The sequence below is a fragment of the Pholcus phalangioides genome, unplaced genomic scaffold (assembly GCF_987345545.1).
Source record: "Pholcus phalangioides strain wild (caught in Gottingen) unplaced genomic scaffold, Ppha-v1.0 ptg000024l_1, whole genome shotgun sequence".
Lineage (NCBI taxonomy): Eukaryota > Metazoa > Arthropoda > Arachnida > Araneae > Pholcidae > Pholcus > Pholcus phalangioides.
This window is the reverse complement of record NW_028301616.1, coordinates 10387242-10401544: the sequence shown is the minus strand read 5'-3', so window position 1 is coordinate 10401544 and position 14303 is coordinate 10387242. Positions and strand designations below refer to the sequence as shown.

Sequence of the window (14303 nt, the reverse complement as noted above, 5' to 3'; positions counted from 1 at the left end):
TTTCGTCACATTCTGCTTTGGGGTCCCCCTCTATATCAGCCTATAAAGTAAGCATGACCGCCTATTATCCAATGAGCATTCACCACTTGATTACTTACGTCAAGACAGATTTTAAAGCATGACTTAAAATGTAACTAACCACTTAATTACACACTTCTAGGTGTTTCTAATGTTGAAAGTGTGGAAACCGAAAAGGTAATCAAACCCTTAGAGGTCAAGATTCGCAATATTTGTGCTTTTTTATAAATTAAACATTTTACTCACTCTTGACAGCGATAACAATATTTCAGATGTATATATTTATTAATTTCCATCTTTAAATCTCGGCACGAACACAATTCATCAAAAAAAATTATAACATACAGAGAACACGAGTAGTAATTGTATATGAATCGAACAATATGTATGTCATCAAAATGACTGACGTTGCGAGAATGATGGTGAAGAGAGGGGAAAAAAAAGTTCGTATAATGTTTTTCTTTCACCTACGGCCTCTACCTCTGCCTCGTCCACGGCCTCTTCCGCGGCCACGTCCCCGACCGCGTCCGATGGCGATTTCTTTCTTCTTGGCTTTGGCCTTGGGCGTGTCATCGACCAGCATCGTCTCCAAGGGAAGACTGTCGGGGAGGATGTAGTAGCGGATGTTGTTACCGCGGATGCTCAGTGTTTCCAGCTGGACGGGGTCCCGGTTTTTGACGGTCATCTTAACAGTTTTCAGGTGAGTGTTCATGGCCACATCCACGCCGCTGATCGTGCCATGGACCTGGGTGCCGTTCTTCAGCTCGATTGTCACAGTCTCATGACTCAGCTTCATCAAAAATCGGACTAATTTCATCGTGTCTGCTTAAAAACTGCTAATGTGCGAAAATCAAACTCAAGCCGGTAAACAATACAAACAGGATTAACCAAGCGCCACTTGCAACTACACCATGAGCTGATTGAACGGCCGTGACCACAATATTTAGAATATTCAGAAATCTATCCTAAATATAAGCTTTTATAAAGCAAAATATATGAGCATATATTAAACTTTTATTTCAAAAATTCTTATTTTTATTGAATTTATAATTAATATTTATTCATGAACAGATTAAAGCCATGAAAAGTTAGTTTCTAAAAAGCACGTGTTTGTTTACATTTCTTTTTCCCCAAAAAAAAAGGTCTTCGGAAACATTTGATCAGTCATTTTTTTTTATTTCAATTTTCAAAATACAAAAAAAACAGTTCGTATTCATTATTATGGAGTTCTTTAATGTAGATATTGTATACTAAACATTTTTTATATCTGATATCAAAAAATATATTATCTCGATGATAAATGTGACCATATTTTGTTGACACCATTCCGGAGATTGCGAAGAAAACCATATTGATCACAAAAAATTAAAAGGGGAAAAAAAACGGGATATTTCCAGTTGGTGATTTCGCCGACTGTTGCTGAAATCGTGGATAAAATTGTTAGACGTAGAAAATAGAAAGTTATTGTAAGTCGCATTTGGATTAAAATCATCGAGCTTATATTATTGGAGGGAGCATCCAGCCGCTGCGTTGGCAGCGAAATCGAATTCAAGGAAATCGCGTGATTCGGTGAAACCTTATTGGAGAAATAAGGTTTCTTATATTTCTTCTCAATGGTGGAAACAGAATATTCCTGCCTTGCAATTTCCCCATTGAAATGTACAGTTCAGTTTCTAAATATTGCGTTTTAAAGATTAAAAAAAAAAGGATAGAGAACTCATCAGGGGTCATTCAAGTATTACGTAAGCAGATTTTCAGCTATTTTTGACCCCCCCCCCCTCCGTCAGCAAAATTTCGTCAGCAGCTGAGAATATTTCATATCTTCAAAAAGGGGTGGTTGATGACGTAAGCAATCTTCAAAGCTCCCCCCCCCCCTTTGTCATCAAAAGTCAGCAAATCCGAAACCCCCCCCCCCCACCCTCGATGCTGACGTAATACTTGAATGACCCCTCATCTAAAGATAAAATAAAAGTTAAATAATTTCTTTCATCAATGCTGGAATAACTTCTTTCGTTAATGCTGAAAATTTTTCTTCATTAATTCTCGAATTGTCCTTCCATAATTCTGGAATTTTCTTTCATTAATTCTGTAATTAATTCTTTTACTAATTACTGTTTTTCTTATTACTTCTGGGATAATTTCTTTCATCAATTCTGTATTTGTTTCTTTCATTAAATGCTGAAATTATTTTATTAATTCTGAAAGTATTTTCTTTCATTGATTATGAAATTACAGTATATCTCATTAATTCTGGAATTGTCTCTTTCATTAATTCTGGAATTGTCTCTTTCATTAATTTTGGAATTGTCTCTTTCATTAATTTTGGAATTATGTCTTTCATTAATTTTGGAATTATGCCTTTCTTAATTTTGGAATTATGTCTTTCATTAATTTTGGAATTATCACTTTCATTAATGCCTAAATTATCACTTTCATTAATGACTAAATTATCACTTTCATTAATGCCTAAATTATTTCTTTTATTAATGCTGGAATTATTTCATTCATTGATTGTGAAATTATATGTCATTCATTCGGGAATTCTCTTTCATTAATTCGGGAATTCTCTTTCATTAATTTTGGAATTATCTCTTTCATTAATTTTGGAAGTATCTCTTTCATTAATTTTGAAAGTATCTCTTTCATTAAGTATAGAATTATCTCTTTCATTAAGTATAGAATTATCTCTTTCATTAAGTATAGAATTATCTCTTTCATTAATTTTAGAATTTTTCTTTCATTAATTTTAGAATTTTTCTTTCATTAATTTTTGAATTATCTCTTACCTTAATTTTGGAATTATCGCTTTTTCATTAATTTTGGAATTATCGCTTTTTCATTAATTTTGGAATTATCGCTTTTTCATTAATTTTGGAATTATCGCTTTTTCATTAATTTTGGAATTATCGCTTTTTCATTAATTTTGGAATCATCATTTTCATCTGGAACTATCTTTCATTAATGCTAGAATTATTGCTTTCATTAATTTTAAAATTGTCTTTCATTAATTTTAAAATTATCTTTCATTGATTTTAAAATTATCTTTCATTAATTTTAAAATTATCTTTCATTAATTTTAAAATTATCTTTCGTTTATTCTCGAATGATCCTCCATTGATTCTGGAGTTAATAACTCCAGATAAAATAAAAATAAAACAATTGTTTTTATTTATTTTGGAATTATCACTTCATTAATGCAGAAATTGTTTTCTTTGATTTTGGAATAATCTCTTCATTTAATTCTAGAATTTTTCGTTCATTAATTTTGCAATTATTTCTTTCCTTAATTTTGTAATTATCTCTTTAGTTAATTCTGCAGTTATCTCTAGAATTTTTCTTTCATTACTTCTAGGATTTTTCTTTCATTAATTCTAGAATTTTTCTTTCATTAATTCTAGAATTTTTCTTTCATTAATTCTAGAATTTTTCTTTCATTAATTCTAGAATTTTTCTTTCATTAATTCCAGAATTTTTCTTTCATTAATTTTGAAATTATCTCTTTCCTTAATTCTGGAATTATCGCTTTTTCATTTATTTTGGAATCATATAATTTTTATCATTCTGAAATTATCTTTCAATAATGCCCCGGTCGCAAGGGGGTGTCAAAATGCGCGTTTGTCCCGGATGACCAAGAATTTAGTTGTGGCCCTGGCCCAAGGTCAAGACCATAGTCGGAGAGTTGAAAGTCTGAGGGGGGGGGGGAGCATAATTATGCTGATGTCAGTGCATATATACGCATATGCATTCGATCATTCAGCTTCACCTTCGACGCTGGGGGGGGGGGGGGGTTATGCCCTTTTCTCCTCGTATCTCCGCCAAGACCGTCTGAAGAGCATCGTGGGCCCCCTGACCAAGTTTTTTTTTTCCCGAGACCCTAACTGGCAAATTCTCGAAAATTTCAACCGGATTTTATTTTGTAAGGCCCTTTCTTCTCTCGAGGCCCCCGGGCAGGGCAGTCTTAAGAACATCATGGGCCCCCGGGCCAAATGCTTTTTCTGAGGCGTGAACTGACAAAGTTTCGAAAATTTCAACCGGTTCTAATTTCTGTGAGGCCCCCGGGCCGCGCCCGGGTGGGCCCATGCGTTAAGACGGCACTGCCCCCGGCAGTGTCCAGCTGGACACGCATAGGTAAGCCCATGCGTTAAGACGGCACTGCCCCCGGCAGTGTCCAGCTGGACACGCATAGGTAAGCCCATGCGTTAAGACGGCACTGATCTCCCCCCATGGTCAGGGTCGCAACTAGATGCTTGTTCAGCCAGGACAAGCAAGTATTTTGGCGCTCCCTTGTAATGTCGAAGAGAGGTTAGAGGATGAAATTTGCACCCCCCGGTTCAGGGCACCAGGCCCACACGTGCCCTCCAACCTGCGGCCCTACCCAGGGAACCCAGAATTCAAACATATGTTCACTGATTTACTGAACGTTTGGATCCAGGTCACAGATTCCCCCCATGTCTAATTCGGGCCTCAACATAAATGTTCAAAAAATTCGGCTCACGGGCCATATGGCAATGAAAACAGGGATAAAATTAATTTTAAAATGTTCAATTGATGCTGGAATAATCTGTGCATAGTCACTACTGCACCACAATCAATAGCGCATTATTATACTGTATAATCGTATTTCGTATACGTTTTACGTAAGCGTGCACTATTTCGGTCTGCGGGCTGGATATAAAAGATGGTGCAATGATCGTGTTTAAGCACTGGGTACTTCCTTAACACTTTTTCACGAGCAGAATGGAATCTTTGATCGGCTCAATTTTGGGGGCTGAAAGTTTCTGGTTGGTCTGTATATACAGGACTCTAGCCCTTGTACAGGAGTGGAGTGGGTGCGTTGCATAGTATATTCATTAATTATTTATCTCCTATATAATTAATGATTATGCAATACAACGCAGGCTCCAGCACTTGTAGATAAGTGACGGGACTGCCGTTATGAAACGCACACCAACTCCAGTCACACATCAATTTCCAACCAGTGGAGTTGAGGAGGAAATGAATTCTCGGTTAGGTAAAAGATTTTGTTTCTGACGTTCTATGCCTGAATTCGAACCCGTAGACCTTGACGGTAACCTTCATAATACAAGGTGAGCATCTTACCACTGCACTACTCGGGCGCTGCTCCACCCTGTTACTAGTCTGGAGCTAAACTGCGTGCCGCCTGAGGTAAAAAAAAAAAATTCTGCCCCTTACCCACGGGTGCCGTGGCATCCTGTTTGGGAATCAATTTCACCACATTATAACTGTTCAAACAAGTTCACGCGTGTTTGCATTGTACAAGAAATCTGCGAGCGTACATTGCTCTAATTTAGGTGAGGCCGAGTTCAATATAATAATAATAAACAAATACTGTATGAGACCAAGAAATTTTTTTTTTCAATCCAATCAAATTATTAAACACTTTTAAATGTGTTGTATCTAATGTTTTTCTTTCCCTGTATGATTTTTTCTCGTAAAGACGCGTTCCTGATAATTTCCCTCAAGGTTTATAAAATTTCCCTCTCGTGGAAGAGAAGCTGCTTCCATTGACTTAACATTGCATACATGAGTTGGGGGAAAATTTCATCAAAAATCAAATAAATTTTTTAAAAATTGGAGAAAAAAAATATTTTGACTATATAAGCGATTTTTGTTGCATCCACTCGAAAAAAATCATGAAGTTTTGAGCATGAACACTGCGCGAAAAAATTCATTAAAAACCAACAATTTTATTACATTATGCTCCCGTTCGAGTGGGTGACGTGATGAATTGGGTGACGTCAAAACGAGTTTCATTTTGAACCGTGCGCTTGCTAATGACTAACCTTATATATTCTATAAACCTTGGTTCTCAGCGCTGCCAAGGCGGATCCGCTGACATAACTCTCTCCAGTAATATAAGCTCGATGCACTCCTTTCCTAAAGCCCCGTTCACATGTACAATAAAACATCCCGGGAAGTTCCCGGTAACGGGGATTTTCGCTACAAACCGTTCACATGACGTTTTAGTTTATGCCGGTAATCCCCCTCTTCTTTCCGGAAGTCGTCCCTGGTCACGTATAGAACTCCTTAATATGAAGGCGTCTTAGTCCCGTAGGTTGAACGGAAGTGATTGATTCAAGATGGTTGACGAAGGAGCTTATAGCAGTTTCCGCGGCGCAAAGGATTATGGGAGAGAAGGTCGGTGTCGACCTCCAATCCACCCCAAGAAAGATGGGCTTTTTTTGATGAGCTTCTCTCCCACCTTTTTCTTCTCTACGAGGGGAAAAAAGTTGTCATGCCGGTAATTACCACCAAAGCGAACCCCAATCTTGCACATGTGAACGGGGATTAAGGCCGAACACATACCCGAGAGGAGAGGTAGAGGCAAGCGTCGAAAGCAAATGTACTGTTTTGTTCTGCGCCTCACATACTCGGGAAGCGAGGCTACTCAACGAGGTACGTGACTCTTTCAATCCGGTTTGTTTTTACCGGGAGGTAAAATCAAACGCTATTTGGGGCATTGGTCAGTTTTCTCCTCTCTCTCTCTTGAAAAAAAAAAACTTCTGAGGAGGGATCATCATCATCATCACACCCATTCAGTTTGGAGGGAGTGTTTCGGACTTTTTTCCACTTTTGGCGCTCTATCTTCTTTTCAATTCCCATTCTGATTAACCTAACCTATTCTAATATGAAATTTTGACGATTGTTGTGGTGGCATTTTACGGATTAATTCCTCCCGACGCCAATATTTTTCAAAATTTTGCTGGGACACTTCGAGATATTTCTCAAATTTCCACCCATCCCTTTGCGCTTATTGCATGGAAAACTACAATACATCGCAAGAGCAGTTCTTTCTGACGAACGAACAGGGCTGCAACTAGGAGGGGAGCAGAGGAGGGGGAATCTGGTTTCCTGGACGTAGTATCAGAAGGAAAATCCGCAAATTCCATCCTTTCAATTTTGTCCCTGAATAGCTTTTAATAAGAAACGTATTGCCATGGGACATAGGCACGAGGCCCTGGTGGGGAGGGGCTAATTCAGAACCCCCCAATAAATTTTGTTAGGGGGCTGAGAACTCCCTTCCCCAATTAATGAATAAATAATGCGGGACACTGCATCCTTCTACATACGGGCTCGAAACTCGTCACGGAACGATTGGCAACTTTCAGTCCTCTCAATGTTTTTTTTTTTCATGTCCACGCCTTTGCCCTGGGCTGCAAAATGTAGAGGGTGGCAAATTTTTGGAGGAAACTGAAAAACCGTTACAAAATCATAGGATATATACCACCATAAATGATTTGCAGTCACAGGGGCGGAAAAATCATGTCTCCCCACAAACACATCAAAACCTTTTCGAACGAAAACTTTATCTATATACTGTCTATACCAACGGCTCTCAACCAGTGCTCCATGTGCACTTCCCAGGGGCTCCGCGTCCACTCGATTAAAGTAAAGTGAATCAGCAAATTTTACAACCAAATGAAAAAAAAAAAAACCAAAAACGAAGCGTACGGGGCTCTGTCGTAGAAATTATATACAAAAAAGAGCTCCGCGAGTCAGAAAAGGTTGAGAATTGCTGGTCAACACTAATTTTCTACTCAATACTCAACATGTTCTTAGAATTTCACCAAATTTGTAGGGATTTGTCAACACGTTGATGGATTAGCAGGAGTTCTCAAACTGTGCGCGTCAACTTTTGTCAGGGGTGCAGCGGCGCAGTGGTTCTGACAAAGGATCACTGCTTTGCTTATAACTGCTCTTCATAAGGGAAAGTGGTGGCGCGGGTGGAAAATGTTTGGGAACTCCTGGGTTTTAGGGAAACGGATTAACACCGTGACGATTGCCCATCGCTTACTACCATTATCGAAACATGGTTTGTTTGTTTTTCTCTTTTATTTTATTGTACTGAATACCTGTTATTTCTGTGGATTTGAATTGGAATGCCGTGTGTTCTGAAAGAGACACGAGATTTTTTTTCTGATACAATATAAACATTTCACACACAATATACTTATATATCTCTGTATCTCTTACAAAATCGAAACCAGTTTATTTCAACATCCTTGCTTTCATTGAAATTTGTTATGCACAGAACATGCCGGATATAGGAAGAATCTATAACTTTAGGATGTCATAAATAATGGATCCATACTGATAATTTGTGATTAACAACCATTAATCGGCAATCATTTTCAGCCACTCACCTTGTTGTTGTTTGACAATTTGTCTCTTGTGGCATATGTATTTGTATCATTTGTGTTGTGTGTGTATGTGAGAAACTATTATACAATTATTAAATACAAGTGAGTATTAAGAATAATGAGTATTTCATTGTCTTCTCTTACAGATGTCAAATGATCTGAATCTAGTAGAAGTTCTAATGTTGTTTATTAGAGAGAAAAAATGAAGATATATACTGTGAGGAAATCACGGCGAAGCTTAAAGAATTCCGCGCTGCCTTTTACTGGCATGTTTTGCTCTTTTCATTTCTGCACAAACATTGCGTGTTCATAATTCTTTTTTAACGGGAATTTCTCCAACCATGGATGCATCTTTTTGGAACCAAAATTATACAATTTGGAATTGATTCCAATTTAAACCAAGTTGACCATACTTTCAGGGAAGTCTAATTTTGAAAATTTTTTTGTGGATTCATAAAAATTTGTTACGTTTAATTAAAAAAAAGATTGCAAAAAAAGGTGGCTCCGCAGCACAGGGCCGGAACTAAAGGGGGACGGGGGAGGAGCAACTTCCCCGGGCAGTAACATTTTGGGGTGGGAGTTTTAGCTGGGAACAATGAACACAGTTCTAAAATTATCGAATTTTAAAGTTGTGTGTGTGGGGGGGGGGGGGGCGACAAAAAAATCCTACTCAAGACCATACCGCTGCACTCCATTCCTCCGCGGCATACGCATGATTGAATTTCGGAAGAGGCCAAAAAATTTTCTTCCCGAGCAATTTGAGTAACCAACCTTTAAAAAGCATTTAAATTAACAGAAATAGATTCAAATAGTATACAAAAAGGTATTTTCTTTCGATGTTTTATTTTCCTTCACCGATGTAGTGAAATTGTTTCTAATTCTTGGCTAGCTGAAGGCACTGTGTGAGCTTCCTACGCCCTTCTCTTGCGTATGCCTCTACCCTAGGATCTCGTGCATAGAGATGAGTGCTATCTCCAGCTTCCTTCCTCCCCCCCCCCCCCCTCTCTAAGTTGAGATGGAAGTAGATGTTCCAAAAATTAATTTGCAATAACAATTTTTCACAGACTTTAGATAGATATATATTCAAAGGCAGCAACAGGCAAAATACCCAACGATGGGGGTGGGGGGGGGGCTGAAACAGGATGCCCGTGAAAAAGTATGGATGTTAATATATCTGCTGTGCAGTAACCTCATACGAGAGCAAATACCACGAGAAAAAATATATAAAGATACACTGCCCACATGAAAAAAAATTACTGTTGCCCATGGGCGGAGATACGGGGGGGGCATTGCCCCCCATCGTCAAAGGTGGAGTCGACTGATCTAATGTATAAATGTATATATGAATTGACATCATCATCATCGTGCCCCCCCAGCAATAATGACCGTGCCCCCCCCCCTCCCCCCAGACTTCCAAGTCTATCTCCGTAGGCCTATATGCTGTTGCATCATCGAGGTGTATGGATAACTTCTCACTTTTCATCTCATTAACGGTGATATTTTCTTTAGAAAGTATCGAAATTAGCTTCTGCGAATTATAGGCATGTATTTTTATTCAGTGTCTATATCTTGATTGAAGTATAATTATTTCTCAATCTTTATACATACTGTGCAATAATATTCGAAACAACGGTTTGATACAAGAAAGTCATTAAAAACATTTTTCTGGACTTGTACGCTTTTGAGGATTAACGCGTTTATTGGAAGCCTCCAATATTGCCAAATTCATTGATTTGGCATGAACAGGCTGGTTGCGTTACTAGTTGGCGGGATGTCACGTTCCCCGCTCAAAGGCTTTTCTTCTCTACCCTTCAGAACCCCTGCTGTCATTTTCGCTCTCTTCCGCCTCGTCAGTATGTGAGAGCAACTTTACCTCCGGCCCGATGCATTTTTTCTTTTGTAGTCGCACTCTTCGCTCTCCTCCCGAGTGTGTGTGCAGCGTTATAGCTCAGTGGCTCGATTCGAGCCACTGAACTATAAACAAGCTATAAACTAGCATCGAGCATTTGGGTATTTAAACGGTTGTCATAATTTAGCAGTGGAGTGTTTGGAACAGCTGGCGGTAATTAATTGGCTCCATTTCTGTAGTCCCATAATTGTTCCACTAAAATATGGTCATGTAAACTCGGACTTCATAATTAAGTCTTTGTGGAAAAAAATTGAAAAACTAAACAGTTTTTTATTGAAATTTTAACAAATAAAATAAAGCTTTGTGCATTTTAGTGTGATTTATTTAATTTGTAATATTTAAAGATATGACGTCATCGCAATTTCACATGATCAACTTGTTGATGTTTTGAAAGATTTGTTTTTTTTTCTTTTCCCCAATTTCCTCGTCCTTATAAAATTGATATGTAACGCTCATTTCACTGCCAAATAAAATCCCAAAAGCGTCTCGATACGATCGAGTGAGTCCGCCTGAATCATGATGGACCATTTTATATAAAGCCGAAGCGCGTGGACGACATCCAGTACCAAGTGCGTGGAGCGGATATTTGCTATTGTTGAAACCTCACGACCTCATTTTAGAAAACCAGCGTCCATTTTTATATTATATATTCCTCTTGTAAGCATATTGATGATTATATTATACACGGGTCTAGAAAAAAGTAAATCATCGTTATATTTACGTAGCTTCTAGCCTCTAATTGCGCTCGTTTATTGGGACTTCACCTAGAATGATATCGGAGCATTTTATGACGTTACGCGAGTCGTCCTCGAACAGCTAGTTTCCTCTCTCTCTCGTCAACGAACTGATCGTCCAACACAATGGAGATAGAAGAAGCTAGTGAGATCATCGAGACTGCCAAAGAAGCAGCAACTGAAATGACGGACGGCGGTCAATGTGTCGCTCGTGAGTCCGAGTCCGTTGTGTTGCCGGAAGTAGAGGAGGGAAAGGAGGACTCGTTGTGTCCGACACCCGTCGGTGAGAATGAAGAAGAGGAAAAGGTGAAGAAAACTCAGTTTTGTTCGGCTAGTCCCGTTGCCGGTGATGAGCTTCTTGTCAAGTCAACGGCGAAGCCTTGTGAGAGTCTACCCGCGCCTTCTCCCGTGAAGAATTCCAGTCCGACCGAAGAACGGCAGAACTCTATCTATCACATCAAGTGGATTTCCTATCACAACCAGAAAACGCCCATTATAACTCAGGTAATTTGTGAAGTTGTATCGTGTTTGTGCCTACCATGTGGCTTGTGAAGCTAGGTTTTAAGTGGTTATTACTTGGTAGATGACGCAGTACCCTGTCTCCTCTCCCACAAGGGTGGGAGTGACAGAGATCGATCGGGACCCCCAGGACGATTTCAGTTTTTAGGTTTTTACACTAAAGTCATTATAGATGGGTGCATGAAGATTCCAGCCCAGAGATCCTGCTGTGGGGGGGAGGGGCATGCACAGCCCAACTGGAAGCTGTTCACTTCACATGCATTATTAAGTGATTTAGTAGTTAACTAACTTTTGAGTTGTCAAGTGCTCTGAAATCCATCCGAATGTAAGTATGGAAATGAATACTCATTGGATTATACGAGACCACACCCACTGGCATATCCTGCCTACTTCGTCGATAAAATATATTGGACTACCCTACAGCAGAATATGCTGAAATCTGTGATATACGTTGCAGAACAATCTGGAAGAATTTAAAGAAAAAGTAAAAAGAACACAATTATGGGAATTTTTTCACTGCAGAACATTTCCGGTCAGCCAAGGGCTTGTTGCCTTTGTGGGGTCAGACTCTATACTACTTAACCACTTACCAACTAATTTTGTGTAAATGGACACATTTCTGCATACTTAATATTCACACATATTTCAAAGTCTGACTTAAAATTCAATCACTAATGTCTGTACTAATGACCACAGACAGAGTTTAACTGCAATTGCAGGTTAAAGGATTAGATATTGACGCGGATTGGTTAAAATTCCAAATTTAATATCCGTTTCAATCTCTAATCTTCCAAACTGCAATTGTAGTTAAACTGTGTTTGTGAATATGGCTGTTAGTAGTTAATTGAATTTCATATAATCAAGTACTTTAAAATGTATGTAGAAGTTAAGGGTCATACAAGCAAAAATGTTATGCACCCTAGTGTAAAGTTATTAAACATGTATTATTATCAATAGGAATGACAAAAGCCTTGGTCAGGTATGAATCTGGAGGGAGGACATGATGAGGCAATTTCCTTTCCCAAGGGCCAGATAATATACATAAGCATCTGATTGGCACGGTGGTAAATGAGTATTTTACCACCATGAAGGTTGCTTTCAGGTCCCAGGTTCGAATTGGGAAAGAATATAGATAACAATGATATTTTCCCTAACGAGCTTGAGGCGACCACTGATAGATAGTGCCTTCATTTCCAACTGAACTCATTAATAGCAGTAAATTTGAGTATAGCGATATGGCCGGAGTTTGTGTTTGGTGAAATGGATGATATACAGAGTGGATACTATATTGACCTCCCAATAATTGTGCACGTGATTCTTTGTGAAAAACTAATACAGAAAAGTTTTTTTAAATTTTACAGTAATTAGGGAGTTATAACCAGGGTTGGGTTTTTGACGTCAAAAACCAAGTGTCAAAAATAGGTTTAAACTGTCGAAAACCATCAAAAACCAAACTGAATGTTTTATGATAATGTTTTGAACACAATAGGTATAAAAACATGATGAAAAACTTACTTTTTTGTATATTACAATGTTTTATAAATTAGTTTATTACAATAATTAAAACAAAATATTAATTATAATTTGCAAATTTGAATTTTTCAACATAAGAGTCTAGAACATATAAAATTTAGTTTTGTGGTTCATTTTATCTAAGCTTCTGATTACCTGTGTTCAATTTGCTAAGTGGAATAGAGCTGCTTATTCAAAATATGTATGATAGGGGACATCACGGAGTTAGGTTTTAGATTTCAGAAACTATAAATCAGTATTAAAACAGTAAAAAAAATTGTCAATGTTGTCAAATAGTTTTTTTTAACCTGATAGATATGTTAAATAAAAAAAACCACTTACTTTTATGTAGATTACTAGTGTTTATATTTGAAATTATAGTTACTGAGAATTTATTTTGATATTTTAAATTTTCTGATCTGCCCAAAATTTTATTCCATGTAAAAATTCTCACACAGAATCTGTTAATACTTTAATTAAACTCATTTATTTTCATCTAAAAATTTCTTAGAGCTCAGTGTGTATAAATTCAGTTTTATAGAGTATTTCCAACCAAAGCAGAGCCAACAGGACTTGATACCCAAAGCATTTGTTTTGCGCATTTAAAATTAAATACAGCTTCAATTAGAAAACCATTGCATTATAAATGCTAGTAAATATACCATATCATAATGCAGAAGTAAGAATAAACTAAGTTTGACCAAGTTTAAGTTACAGAAGTTTCTTAAGCATCATATACAAGCTAGCATTGCCAAATTAAATGACATTTTAGTTCTACAGTTTAGTATTTTGATCGCTAGATATATTTCAATGTTGTGCACAATAAGAGAATCTCACACAGTGATTATCTAGATAATTTAATAATAACAGAAATCAACATTACATATATGATGTAATAAACTTTTTTAAATATTTATCTGTTGTAAAAAGAGTACATCAGATGCTTATATTCACACACATATATAAGCAGTTGAAGAAATTTTGGAAGGTCAAGAATTATCTTGAATCGGAGAAAATGTCAAATCATTCCATAGTTTTCCCTTCAGTGTTTATACTATGCTTTATTCAAATTGTATATTTTATAAGGAAAAAAAACCATATATATTTTGTCTAAAATAATTCTGTAGAGAGTAGAAAATTATTTTATAATCATATTAAATATTTATTCTTTGTATAACATAGTCACTTTAAACATTGCATGCAATTAACGTGTGCATTTCCAATGGGAATTTTTATATTGAAAAGCAATATTTGAGGTTTTTGATATGAGTTTAAACCATAAAAAACTGCCATGTGTCATAAACCTGCCAACCCTGGTTATAACGTTTCAAATCTTTTTACGCACTTTTACTTTTGTTACACACCAAGCATCCAACCAAAGTAAATTTGGCTCGATGCAGCAGGTTGACACTGTTTGAATATGAACTGAACCATTCAATCCTGTTAGGA

At 37.3% G+C, this 14303-nt stretch overlaps 2 protein-coding genes across 3 annotated transcripts in view; one reads left to right on the top strand and one right to left on the bottom strand.

Annotated features, from left to right (window-relative positions):
- Positions 1-276: 276 nt before the first annotated feature.
- Positions 277-952, bottom strand: SmD1 (small ribonucleoprotein particle protein SmD1). The gene has a single exon (XM_089251148.1). The coding sequence runs from the start codon at positions 833-835 to the stop codon at positions 482-484; it is 354 nt and encodes a 117-aa protein (XP_089107274.1). The 5' UTR covers positions 836-952; the 3' UTR covers positions 277-481.
- A 9522-nt stretch (positions 953-10474) lies between these two features.
- The window catches only part of LOC149068720 (ubiquitin carboxyl-terminal hydrolase MINDY-2-like), a 41729-nt gene continuing 37900 nt past the window's right edge, over positions 10475-14303 (top strand). The window contains exon 1 of one of the 2 annotated variants that reach the window (XM_089251373.1): positions 10475-11327. In XM_089251373.1, the coding sequence (XP_089107499.1) occupies positions 10950-11327 (378 nt within the window). In that variant the 5' untranslated portion in view covers positions 10475-10949. The remainder of the gene's footprint in view (positions 11328-14303) is intronic. The other variant, XM_089251374.1, reaches the window with a different exon arrangement.

Bases quoted from the DNA above. Each gene is read 5' to 3' on its own strand.
- SmD1 (XM_089251148.1), bottom strand. From the start codon at position 835: ATGAAATTAGTCCGATTTTTGATGAAGCTGAGTCATGAGACTGTGACA.